The sequence below is a fragment of the Lates calcarifer genome, linkage group LG6 (genome assembly GCF_001640805.2).
Source record: "Lates calcarifer isolate ASB-BC8 linkage group LG6, TLL_Latcal_v3, whole genome shotgun sequence".
Taxonomy (NCBI): Eukaryota; Metazoa; Chordata; class Actinopteri; family Centropomidae; genus Lates; species Lates calcarifer.
The window spans coordinates 26,235,201-26,248,255 of NC_066838.1; the positions used below are offsets into that span (position 1 = coordinate 26,235,201).

General features: G+C 41.1%; 2 protein-coding genes across 2 annotated transcripts in view; both read left to right on the forward strand.

The window, feature by feature from the left end:
• Window positions 1-13,055, forward strand: part of LOC108883149 (IQ motif and SEC7 domain-containing protein 2-like) — a 133,422-nt gene that overhangs the window by 17,723 nt on the left and 102,644 nt on the right.
• Window positions 2,712-4,318, forward strand: LOC108883150 (lysozyme C). Its single transcript, XM_018676049.2, has 4 exons — window positions 2,712-2,880; window positions 3,389-3,547; window positions 3,822-3,900; window positions 3,991-4,318. Exons 1-4 carry the CDS (start codon window positions 2,754-2,756, stop codon window positions 4,055-4,057), a joined length of 432 nt encoding a protein of 143 aa, XP_018531565.1. The 5' UTR covers window positions 2,712-2,753; the 3' UTR covers window positions 4,058-4,318.

Here is a 13,055-nt window from a genome sequence, read left to right on the forward strand (position 1 = left end):
GAATTCATTTATGCAAGGTGGCCAGGTCCAAATCATCAGCCCTCCACCACTGTGCTCTACAGTTGATATGTGGTGTTTGTGCTGATATGCTGTGTTTGGTGGTGGTGTTGTGCATTATGGCCAAACCTTTTCACTTTGGTCTCATCTGTCCAAAGGGCATTGTTCCAGAAGTCTTGTAGTTTGTTCAGATGCAACTTTGCAAATTCTTGGCTTTTTTGCAGTTTCTCTGAGCATTGCACGGTCTAACCTTAGGATTAATTTGCTGGGACGTCCACTCCTGGGAAGATTGGCAACTGTCTTGAATGCTTTCCACTTGTGAGTAATCTTTCTCATTGTAGAATGATGGACTTCAAATTGTTTGGAAATGGCCTTATAAAGACTGATGGGCACCAACAGTTGCCTTTCTAAGATCACTGCTGAAGTCTTTCCTCCTTGGCATTTTGTTAACACACACCTGAATGCTCTTTGAGCTTTGAGACTCACCACATAACATATGAAGGAAACTTTCATAGAAGTAGTCTGACAGCAGGGCTATAGGCATTCTTCCTGGATTTAATGGGATTTTGTACATACAGAAGCTTTACAGTTAGTTTTAAGACAACTTACAGTGGTGGAAGAAGTATTCAGATCCTTTACATAGATTCATGTGGCACACAATAGCACAAACAAACTCACCAAGACAGTGGTATTCCTGCAAGTCCCATGTTCTTGTCAGTAAAATGACTGTTTTTGTCAATGGAGTCTGGTAGTGCTGTGTCTAGTTAAACCTTTTCTCTGTAATAAAAAGGTCTCTCTCTGTAGGAATCCTATCCATAATGTTGTCAGACATGTAGAATAACTCTGACTGTCAGTGGCAAAAACAAACACTTCATGTCCCTATCAATCATTTACACCCAGAAACATGACAAAATAAGGCCCAGGTACAATAATACTAGAGTTATTCTTTAAGAATCTCTTGCCCGGGAGTGTCCCTGCAAAGGTAGCTGCAGATGATATGTGATAGATTAAAAATTTTTGAGATAAATATGTAGGCTATACAATAAAATCATTAGTATAAATAGAGGAATCTCTGTATGTCTGTCTGTATCTTGATTATCTCAAAAAACACTTATCTGTTTGACGTTTTTGGATGAACAGTTGTTGAGAAAACTTCAACTTGATATTTTCTGAGTACCAGGAGGGACAAGACCCTCCCAAAGAATGCATGGCCCTCGACCTAAAGCAAGAATGAACTGATACTGCTAATAACTATTATCTGTGTAGCTCTGTGTGTTTGTGTGTGTCATGGAACTGATTAGTGGTCACTGATCAGAGTTCATGTACTTTGTATTTTTATCCGATGTATTCAGTGTGCTGTTTGTTTTGACTGTCAGCCAGTTTGAACAAACATCATGAAACACTGAGTTTCCACTCTTTCCTCAGTGTCCATGTGTCAGCTTTGAACAGGTTTATTTCAAGGCAGCCATAGCTTTCTCTTTCTATGAAAAAAGCTTGCACAGTCGAAACTTTGCTGCAGAGAGATAATCCATGATTCCCTTCTAGAATTAGGATATTAGCTTGCTAACATTTGTCAATTAGCATTAAACACAAAGTACAGCTGTAGCTGATGGAAATGTCATTAGTTTTGCAGGTATTCATAAACCAAACTACTGGTCATATTTAGATTTGGACCTGGTGTGGCTCTAGATGACACATTAAGGAGATTGTTACAATTCATCCTCATCTTCATCCAGTAGTTTCAATATTTCGGTCTAGAAAAAAGTAGTAGACCAAGGAACTGACAGACAAAACCTTGCTACAACAATGACACTATAGCGGCTAAAAAGAAGCAGCTACAATATTGAAATGGTACTATACTGTACAGACATAATCCTAAAAACATGTTTTTTGTCGAACCACATTTAAATGCTATTTATGGTTGGCAGTTTTACAGCAACAGACATTAAATACATTTATATTTAGTAACTGTATCTTCACAGTCTTTCATTCCCAGACAGGATTCAGACGACTCACACATACGATGGGTTCACAGGGAACAAGACACCATGTTCTGCAACATTACTGTCAGATATGGAAGTAACATTACTGGTTTCTTATATCTGTTAATGTAATGTTCATTACAATGGAAGTTATATTCCTTTTTTCAGAGTCAATCTAGTAATTCCCAGTACACACCACGCCCAAACTACAAGGTGGTGTAGTAGTCCTACACTGGTAGTAGAAATAGAACTACTACTGAAGGGGGCATGATGCAGCTAAAATGCAGCATCAAGTTACTCTTGCTTGCGTAACAGCGACTCAGCCAGTTTCTCATAGTTAATCCACAAATAATTGTCATCAATTTCATCATCATTTACTGTTAATAGATATAGATTGCAGACACAAAGGGAGGGACTGTTGCTCGGATTACTGTTTTGTATATTAGCTTTAAATATTGCTCTAGAGGAACAGAACAAGAGGGAAAAGCCACAGTGATCTGCAGATGACTGACCTGTCAGCTGCCTTTTTATGACATATTCCTAAGATAATTTTAGTTTTTCACCTCCTATTGAGCAATGTTCAACAGCTTTGTTGAAACAGGTAGAGATTTCAGTCACAATTGCGACAGCTTTGTTTCAATAGCTGTTTCGTCAGCTTTGTTGAAACTGGAAGACATTCAATGAAAATGAGGAGTTTGTGAAAAACAAAGGAGGACTATAAAAGGAAGATTTATCAGCAGCGGTGGAAACATTTGATCCAGCAGCGAATACATCATGAGGGGTCTGGTGTTTCTGCTCTTGGTGGCTTCAGCCAGCGCCAAAGTCTTTGACAGATGTGAATGGGCCAGAGTGTTGAAGAGTAATGGGATGGACGGCTACGGTGGCTACAGCCTGGCCAACTGTGAGTACCAACCTGTCAGTCTTTGTCTGGAACAGAGTATTACTCATTTACATGCATTTATATGTCTAAACAGCAGTTCAATATAATCGTACCTGTCCATCCACTGAGTCCTGTATACTTTAAATCAGTTGGGCATTTTGCAAAAACAGCCATTGATTTCCAGTTATTTCAGTAAGACCTAGAAATCAATTAGCAGACTCCTTAAAACTGATGATCAGTCAGAGTGAACATCAAGCCAGCATTAACTTTTGTTACATGAAAAGGAAAGCATACTTATTAGCGTCCTTGCTGGGAGTTGGTTGAGGTGAATATGAAGCTCTGATCAGTAGCAGGTTAGCTTAGCTTAGCACAAACACAGGTACCAACCAAGAAATAGACTTTTTTAAATAAACATATAATAACATGATATAAATAAACATGATATAAATTTAATTATTTAGCTTTAGAGACGTTGGTAGGCCAGTCTTTCAGGTTGTCTTTATGTGGGTCTGTTCTGTTTCCTCTGCAGGGGTTTGCTTGACCTATCATGAGTCGAGGTACAACACCAGAGCCACCAACCGCAACTCTAATGGATCCACCGACTACGGCATCTTCCAGATCAACAGCCGCTATTGGTGTAGCGATGGTGGGCCGTCCGTTAACAACGGATGTAACATCAGATGCAGCGGTCAGTGATGAACCACCACACCCAAAACTTTAACTACACAGGGACATTCTCCTATTCAAGTTTTTGTTACCAAGCTAACAGTAAATATGCTGTGGTAGTTTTGAATCCATGGAGAATTCTCCTTCATTCTGTAGGTGGATGTGGCTGTAGATAGGTGTTTGCTAACACGTTAGCTACAACAACCCTATAAGCTGATAGGTCATCAGATGTTTTTGATTTTAATATTCACTTTCACCAGTCACCATTCACATCCAGATTTTCTTTTTTCCCACAGAGCTTCTGACTGATGATGTCACTGTGGCGATCAGGTGTACCAAACGTGTTATGCAGGATCGCCCTGGCATCACAGCCTGGTAAGACCTGATCACGTGACTCAGACTGTGATGTGTTCATGAACCTTCACATGTAGAGAGATGACTGATGTCCCCTCTGTCTGATTTCAGGAGGGCCTGGACCCGTAGATGTGAGAACCAAGACCTCAGCTCCTATGTGTCAGGTTGTGGGGTGTAATCAGTACACACAGAACCAGAACCATCTACAAAAATTCTACCATTTTCAGGTGCTGTGGAGTGAAACATTTTTCTTGTTTCTATGTTTGATTTGAAAAAAAAAAAAAGTCAGGACATACCTGACAAAGGTCGAACAGATCAAAACGCTTTGATCAATAAATATTTCAGCAGTAAATGACACCATGTGCAGGAGTTCCTCTCATTGTTCTTAATATTACAAAAATAAAATACACAGTTACTGAAGATCACTGTGATAAATGGACTCTCAGTTGTCCTTGGCCTCTCATGTGGATCTGTGATGTAACTCAAAACACACATCGGGTCAGTGAGATCCAGCATATCTCCAAAACATCTGGGTCTATAAGAATAAACAATGCGAATGCATATAAACTATATATACTCAATTTCTGTGCATAAACTCTACAATACAACATGTAAAACTGTACTGAATCTAGAATGTGAGGACAGTAAGTTTGTATTTAACGTCTCTATAATCAAAAACAGAGAGAAATGTGGCCAAATACTCTTATCTCTGCACCCTGAAAGTTGGCAATAAGTGAACAACCAGTGTTTTTCTTTTTTCCAACATGAATTTATTTTTTTTCAGCTTTAAGAACCAATTTGAAATTGTTCAGTCTGTGTTGAATAACATAAAAAGCACACTGTAAATAGTGCAGGGTAGAGCAGTAAACAACAGTGTCATCTGCATATAAGTAACCAAAAACTGTAAATAAAAACTGTGAAAACAAAGTGGTCCCAGAACTGAATACTGGGGGGCACCTTTGTTAACATTTAGAGTGGCACACTTTGTGTACTGCCTAATAAATATTAATATTTAACCACTGAGGTCAAATACGGCATGCACAAATTAAAAAAAGAGAGAAAAATAAAAGATGAAGTCCATTTCTGCAGCACTGATTCCATCAGTAAGAGTCATGTCGGCTGTTCCACTTCCCCTGAATCATTTTAAGCCACCACAAATGAAACCGAACATATTTCACATTAAAGTGGATCAACATTATTTCTGTTAAGAAAGGGAAAGTCAGAGCAGCAGAGTGGAAAGTATGTCATCACTGTCTTGTACTGGTGAATTACTGCTGAGGAAATGTAGATTATACTAAGCTCTTGAGGTAGACTACAGGTCTTTATTAAAGACTGGCCTGTATTTGTTTGTGCTAACCACACCTTGTTATTTGAGACTCGGCCATTATTAGCTGTAGACCCTTAGTGTTGCTCTTTGAAAAGGCCTGTTGAGTGAAAAAAATAATGTATTTCAAGGTTCATTTGAGAGTTTTCTTTTAGGTGAGACGTTGACCATCTGGAGAAAATGACTGACAGCATAGAATTAAATCAAATCATGACTGAAGTCACTGGTTGATTTTTAAAAACCAACACGTGTCCTACCACTAATCAGGTGTTTTTCCAGATGTATTTTATTTCTCTGTTCTCTCCACTTCCTCTCTTCATTTGTAGTTAAACATTATAAAACAGTTTCTCAGTCAAAGCCAACCGTTTCAAATCTCCTCAAACCCTTAAAATGATCTTCTCATAACTAAAAATAACTTTTAATCACATTTTTTAAAAATCATTTCCAGTCCAGTTTAAATGCAGCAATTTACAAAAAACTCAAATGATTAATAACACTTGTCCCCTCCAGCTCACCGTAGTCACCCTGCAACTCACACAATCTAATTAGAGACTGTGTGTGAGAGAGAGAGAGAGAGACAGGAGTTAGATGATATCAGTCTTGTTGATTGTTGGTGTAATCATTCTACAGCTGACCTGGATGTCAAGGCGCACACACACACATAAACACACACACACACACACACACACACACAGCGTCATGTCTCTCTCCCTCCCTCTGTCAGTCCGTCTGTCTGTTATATTTGCCAACATGGAAATGAGACATGGAGCCGGCTGGTGGTGGTGAAGGTGGTGGGGGAGTAGGGGGGTGCAGGGGGAGGGATAAATGCCGCGCTGTCATGGCAACAGCTCGGTAAGCTGAGGAGGAGGTGGAGGAAGGAGAAAGTGCCGGTGGTTTCGTAACGATGCACTCACTGGGCTCGGCTGTAGTTTAGTCACACACATGCATGTTTTACACTTTCAGCCGGGTCGCTCTGATCCTCAGTGTGACCGAGCAGGGAGGTAAACAGATGGAGGCCGAGAGGGGCCAACTAGGGACCTCACACCTGGGGACCTCAGAGTGTGGGAGCCAATGAGATGAGAGCGGGGTCTTCTGTGTTAAAAAAAAAAGCAACACAATCAGTGACATGTTCAGGTTTTACAGTGCAGATGTAACTGTATCTTCAGCCTTGTATAAAAACGTTTGTCACTAACATTAGCAAGTTAGCATTAGCAAGGTGTTCGTTTACATTTCATGGATGTGGTTTGACAACAGCAAGCGACAACAGTGTGTTAGGAGGAGGTTAGGATGGATGGATGGGCACCGCTGTTTATTTCCTGTTACGATTTGAAATGTTTACTAAAGATATTCATGGTCCCTAGAAGATGAATAACCACGGTGACCACCTTCAGTGTTAGAAATTACAATTAAAAGATCTCTAGGTTTGATTTTGTCAGAAACATTTGAAATAATTCCTCAACAAAACAAACAAAATATATAACAAAAGTCCAGTCATTTCTCAATGTTAGTATGGAAAAGTTACATTTTATGCCTTTAAATGTGTGCCAACACCAGCTGTACAAGAATTTGTACAAACTGAATGGAGGTTTTCACTTGTCTTATAACCTTTAACTGCTCTTTGTCGGTCCCTGAGCAACATATGGTGGATATTCTCTAAACACAACCATGATCCATGGCTTGTGTTGGGACAGTATGTCTGAGAATCTTTGGCTTCTTTTGTTATTTGTTGTTGAACGTTTTGGTTTCAGTATCGGTGCTAAAACTTGTTTCACATGTTTCACCAAAATAGAGGCCTAGTTTTGAAGCATAAAATAATGTTTTATGTTTTTAAACTTCCACTTTAACTGAGGAAGATATCACACTGGAATCAGGTCAGTAATGTAGCCTGTTCCTATCCAGTGTGTTCTTCTGTATTCACCTGAGTGTAAAGTACTTTAATATGTGTTCATTTGTAAATGTTTAGTTACATAAAAGCACATTAATCAGTGTGTGAAGTCCTGTTGTAAAAGCTGATATTTGGCAGCAGATCTCGCAGCACACAGATGGCACAGAGAATATTCTGGCAGCCAGCTGATGTAAAGATGTGAGTTTTATTTCACAGCGCATTTGTCCAGCTCTATACTGAACAAACCGCAGCCTTTAATGCTGGACCAAATGTAGAGGAGATGTTTGAGTTTATAGGAGAAGAGAGGCATGTTGTAGTAGTTCAGGGACAGCTGGAAACTTTCATTCTTTGCCTTCTGGATGTTCAGTCAGTGCACATTCCCCCACCTCTGTCCACTGAGACAACCAACACACTTTAATTAGTGCTGTGGGAATACAGTGCATTTATGAGGCTGTGTGCTAATGCAGGAAGTTTTTTAAAAGGAAAGTTACTTACAGATTTAATATTGAAAACGGATCTTGTGTCTATGTAAGTGATTGGCCATGTTTGTGCTGGTTTTAACAGTGTGGTCTATTCTCTCCCAGACAGGGACACATTACCCATGATCCCCGGCTTCTTTTAGTAGCTGTAGTAGCTGGATATCAGAGATGAACGCTGGTTTTCACTGACTTCTGAAGCCTGGCACACACTAAGAGATTTTTAAAATCTGAAATTTTAGAGTAAACAAACATGGTGGATGACGATGTCTCTTGTTTGTTGTGCTTCCCTTCCCTTCAGTCACATTGCCTCCTGATTGGCTATTGTCCCGTTCCACATGACAATCAGCTTCCTCAGTGTGCTCCTCACACAACAGATCAGGGACCTTGTCATTCTGAACAGACCTCACACCACAGGAGAATCTGGCAAGATAATCATTAGAATCATCAGATAATCGGGCCTTTACTGACTTTGATCGGGAGGGGATGATTCAGGTCAATAATCGGCCCGATTCTCTTTTAGTGTGTACCTGCTTAAGGCTTTTTAACTGATCTCCAGTTCAGCTTCACTCTGAACTCTCTGGTCTGATTCCAGCAGTTTAAGCTGCTGACTCTCACTCAGTTCAGAGGGAGATCCAACCTGAAAGAACCACAGTTACACAGAGACACAACAGGTGTTCAGGGAGCAGAGAGAGAATGACAGAGGTAATAAGTGAGAATCATGTGCTTTGTCAACCCACCTTCGACCACCCAGACCTTCTTCATGGGTCAGTAACAACATCAGGCAAAGGTCATAATTCATACATGTGCCTGAGGTCTCTTTCTGTTAACAGAGGTGGTTATAGTCTCAAATCAACACCTCCTCAAACCAAGGATTGTATCACAACCCACTGGAAATTGGGCCATGCAGTGTGTGTGTGTGTGTGTGTGTGTGTGTGTGTGTATTGAGGCTGGGCAGTGCAGTATCTCTGGTGTCGTTTGGTAGAAAATGTCTGCTGCTGTGTGTCTCGGTCTGATGACATCGCCAGTAATCCTTCCACGCTACTGCAAAACCCGAGAGGACGGCTGCACTGCATGCTGGGAAAGAAGCTGTCGGTTGTTTGTTGGAGAGCGAGAAAAATCTCTTCAGTGTCAAGAATATGCAACACACTGCATGAGTTACTGAGTGTGTTTGTTCTTTACTTAACTCAACCTTCCCCTTCTACCCCGGTTAGTTTCCTACATTTCCCATGATGCCCGTCGAAACACACACCTCCCCAGAGAGTGGGCCTGAACTTGTTACGTTCAGCTTTTGATCTCATGTGTAGACAGAGACGGAGAGTGTGAGTGATGTAGGAAAGAATCACACTACCCTCAGTCAGTCAGCTGCAATGCATTCTGGTCTATTTTCTGGTGTTTTTGCCACTCTTCTTCTCTCTGTGAATAATTATCAGCATCAGCTGCAAAATGAGAGCTCAAGAGAGACACAAACCCTGATTGTTTCCTGTTGATTTTTTAGATCCTGCTGCCAAAAACATCTGGACGAGTTAACAACGTGAAACTGTTTAAAGTTGCAGTGACAGAAAATACATGAACCTTGAGTTTGGAATATTTAGCAGGCTGTTGGTTTGCAGAATCCAAGTCGTATTTTGTGATTTTTTTATGGTGGCCTTGAAGGCTAAAGCACAATGTCAATTCAGAAAACAAAACAATAATTTGGAAAGAAAGACATTTCACCAATACAATGGAATTTCAGAAAACAACAATATTTCAGGAAACACAATAAGATTTTAGAAAACGCAACCTCATTTCAGGGAGCTGTTATCCAGCCCAGTGTAGATGTCGCTGGGTAGACAGTTGGGGGAAAGATAGGGGGAACAGTGGGGCAACAGTCTGACAGGGTGGTGAGAGAAGTGGGGTCGGGGTGAGCCACAGTAAATTTAAATTGCTTTTTAAAGTTGGTAATAAGACATTGAAATCCAGGATTCATCAGTATTTTGATAATCTTTTGATCGTCTATTATAGCCAGTCACCACAAAATTGTCGCATTCATCAACAGCAGTCCATTAGTTTGTGATTTACGAGAGCTCTCGACTGCTGCTAAAGGCTTTTGAACAAAGCTATTGTGCTGAGAAAATGTCTGCCGAGTTTCCCATGCAAGGAGAGTGTGGCGGTGTTCGCTGCACTGTACCTGTGCTGCTGTAACAGGAGACAAAAGAGAATTTAATTCTGCTGATTTCTGGGCTCATTAACAATGAATTAAGCCTGTAAGTTGCCTTAAAGATTAGACTCGTTCCTGACAGGATAAGGATCAGGATGAGACACAGTTTCATTTGTCAAGGACAGCAGGTGCACACACACCTGGTTAATTGGGGCTGACACATTACACGACGCTTAACGTCGAACAGACTGAGACTGAGTGCAGCAACTCACTCAGCACTCAACTATAGGTATATAATAGAGATGAGAAAACATTAGTTATTTAGATTAGATTAGATTAGAATGAAACATGAATCATTTCTGCAGGGGAACTGGGTCACTGCAGCAACAAAGTCAAGTTACACCTGTATGTGTGAGCAGTATACAGTAACAGTATATGTAGGGTAATGCAAAAAATAACTGCAAAATACATAAATATATAAATAACTCCTGAAGCTCTGGACTGCAGCTCTAAGGTCAGAGTCTGCAGTGTGTTGGTCACATTTAAACCTGCAATAAGTGATGTGTTTGGCCACTGGGGGGCAGCAGAAACAAGCTGTGAACACAGCATTGACATAGCTCAGATGATGCGCTTGCGAGCAAACAATTGCTTCTTTACGGAACACTATCATTCATGTGGAGTCGTGTTTGTGTCCATCTCATTTGGTATCTGATACTTGATTTGTTATTATAACAATAAAGCAAAAACACAGCAGTAAATTTTAAGACTGTTGATTGTTTGAAGCCACACCAGCGTCCCATAGAGACTGAAATACGAATGACAGGACAGAGATATTTCATATTTTTATTTTTAGTTGGATTTTATCTGTTGAGTTATATTTTTGGTTTTATTTATGGTGCGTCACTTCAGGTGCAGTTCTTGTGAATCATTACAGTAAGGTGACGTGTTGTTTATTGGTTCATATCAACGTATGTAAAGTATGGTCCAGTCACTACTTGTGCTCAGTCATTTTTAAAAGTACATTTTATTTGTCCATTTATTCATGTACCTGTTGCTCAGCTGCCATTGTGTGTCCACAGGGTGAAGCTGAAGTCATGTGGTAACAGCAGGGACATGGTCACCTGTGTATCTCTGGCTGTCCACTGACTCCAGGTTGATGAACTTTGACTCCTTCTCCATCAGTTGCTTGAACCTGCAGAGCACCAGGTCAGAGGCACTGATCCAGGTAGTTGTTGATCAGGGAGATGGAGTATGAGTTGGTGAGATGAGATGTTTGGTGCTGCACTGAGGAGAAGTCTGCGTACATTTCCCTTTTAATTCACTTCATCTACTTTCTTTCTCTTGGCAAACTTTGAGAACAACATCTTGGTGTAGCAGCGATAATAACTGCATGTCAGTGACAGCGAACAGCTCGTAGGTGTTGGACCTAACTATGCAGCAGGTTCAGTCACATGATGATTCAGACGTAAACAAGCTCAGATATAGATTTGATTTCCCTCAAACTCTTCCTCTAAAACCACTCAGACCGACTGGGAACCGCAAGTGACCCTTATAAATCCAGCAGAGACCGAGGGGAAGGTCAGAGTGTGAGCTACAGTATCTGCTAGCTGCTCAGGATCCAGTGTGTGACAGCAGCAGCAGCATCCTGCTGTGTGTGTGTGTGTGTGTGTGTGTGTGTGGGCTGCAGCAGTGCTGAGTGCCGCAGGCTTGTTGAATGGAGCTGCACTGTAGTTAAATATCAGCAGCCTGCCCTGCACCTGTCTGTGTGTGTGTGTGTGTGTGTGTTAGTATTCCCTGTGTTTGCCGTTGTGTCGCTGCGTGTGCATGCACTCACTGCAGTGTAAGTGTGTGTGTGTGTGTATGTGTGCGTGCGCTGCAGGGGAAATTAGGCTAGCTGATATGAATAGAGAGGTGATGAATTACCTCTCGGAGCCGAGCCGCAGGACAACACCCTGGGGTCCGACTGTGTGTGTCTGTGTGAGTTAGGTTACTGTAGAGACAACAGCCGAGAGAGAGAGACACAGAAAACATATAATACATGGAAGCTGTGGCAGCAGCAGCACTCTATAAGATTTCTCCAAAATAAAAATGTAATAAACATGAAAATAGATCTTTTAAAGGAATAGTTCAACATTTTGAACAAAATCTTTTTCCTTCATTTCCTGCATGGCTTAAAAAAATAATAAGTTGTTGTTTTTATATTTTTATTAGTGAGTAGTCCTTGTGCTAAGCTAAGCTAAGCTAAGCACAACCTGGCTGGTAAATTTATTATAAAGTCTGTAACTCTGGCGGCTGAAGCGACAGATCTGTTTGTGTGGAAGAAAGATTCCACGCTTTGTTTCTTCAAACACAGAAAATGCAGCAAACACAGAAAACACAGCGACATCTAGTGGCTCACAGAACAAACAACAGCCGTGTGTCTGCGTTTCTGAAGCAGCAGTGATCCAACACAAAAAACATGTTACAGTGCACATGCAGGAACCTGAACATCATCTTTAGACATTTTTAAAATAAACATTTCCAAGATCCAAGTCGGAAATTTCAACAGGAACGTCCCCTGAAGTCAGATTTCCAACTCGGAAAGTCAGGGCAACCCCAGCAACCCTGACATAAGAATTCAAGATGGCTGCTACTTGCATCAATAGTCAATAATGGAAACCTGTTTTTAAATGTAACACGAAATGTTTTCTAAAGTAACTTTGTACACATCAGGTGCAAACTGACTGTTTCATCCTGAAATTTAAATTCAACATAGATTTGTTGAGAATTGTTGCAGTGTGTGTGTGTGTGTGTGTGTGTGTGTGTGTGTGTGTGTGTGTGTGTGTTGCCAGATGTAACCTATTGGAAAATCACCTGTGAGCAGCTGCGGTGGAGGATCTATTTAAAACACACACACTTACACACACACACACACACACACGCATGCAGTCCTTGTTACCGTGACAACATGTTTCTTCATTTGCAATGGTTGCCCTTAACAACACTGTTGGCATGGCCTCCTTTCTGGAGCTAAAACTGAAACGCAGCTTCTCTCACTCCGTTGATTCCTGACTCTGTTTTTATCCTCTGTACGTCTCCGGCTGCTTTCACACTTTCAGACTTTTCAGTTTGGGCTGAATCCAGAACAGCAGGTCTGAAAGGCTGCCTCAGACCGGGGTCCTGGACCGAAAGCGGTGGTCTCAGTCCAGATCTGAGATGTCCGCCTGCTGTGGTTAGTTCAGCTGCCGGGTGCAGTGACAGCTGCTTCCCACCGGTCGCTCTGGTTCATAACCTCGTGTCACGACAGAGGTGACAAGGAACGACTTCTGATTGGGCAATTGATTAATTTATGTCAATTAATGTCAGTTCAGA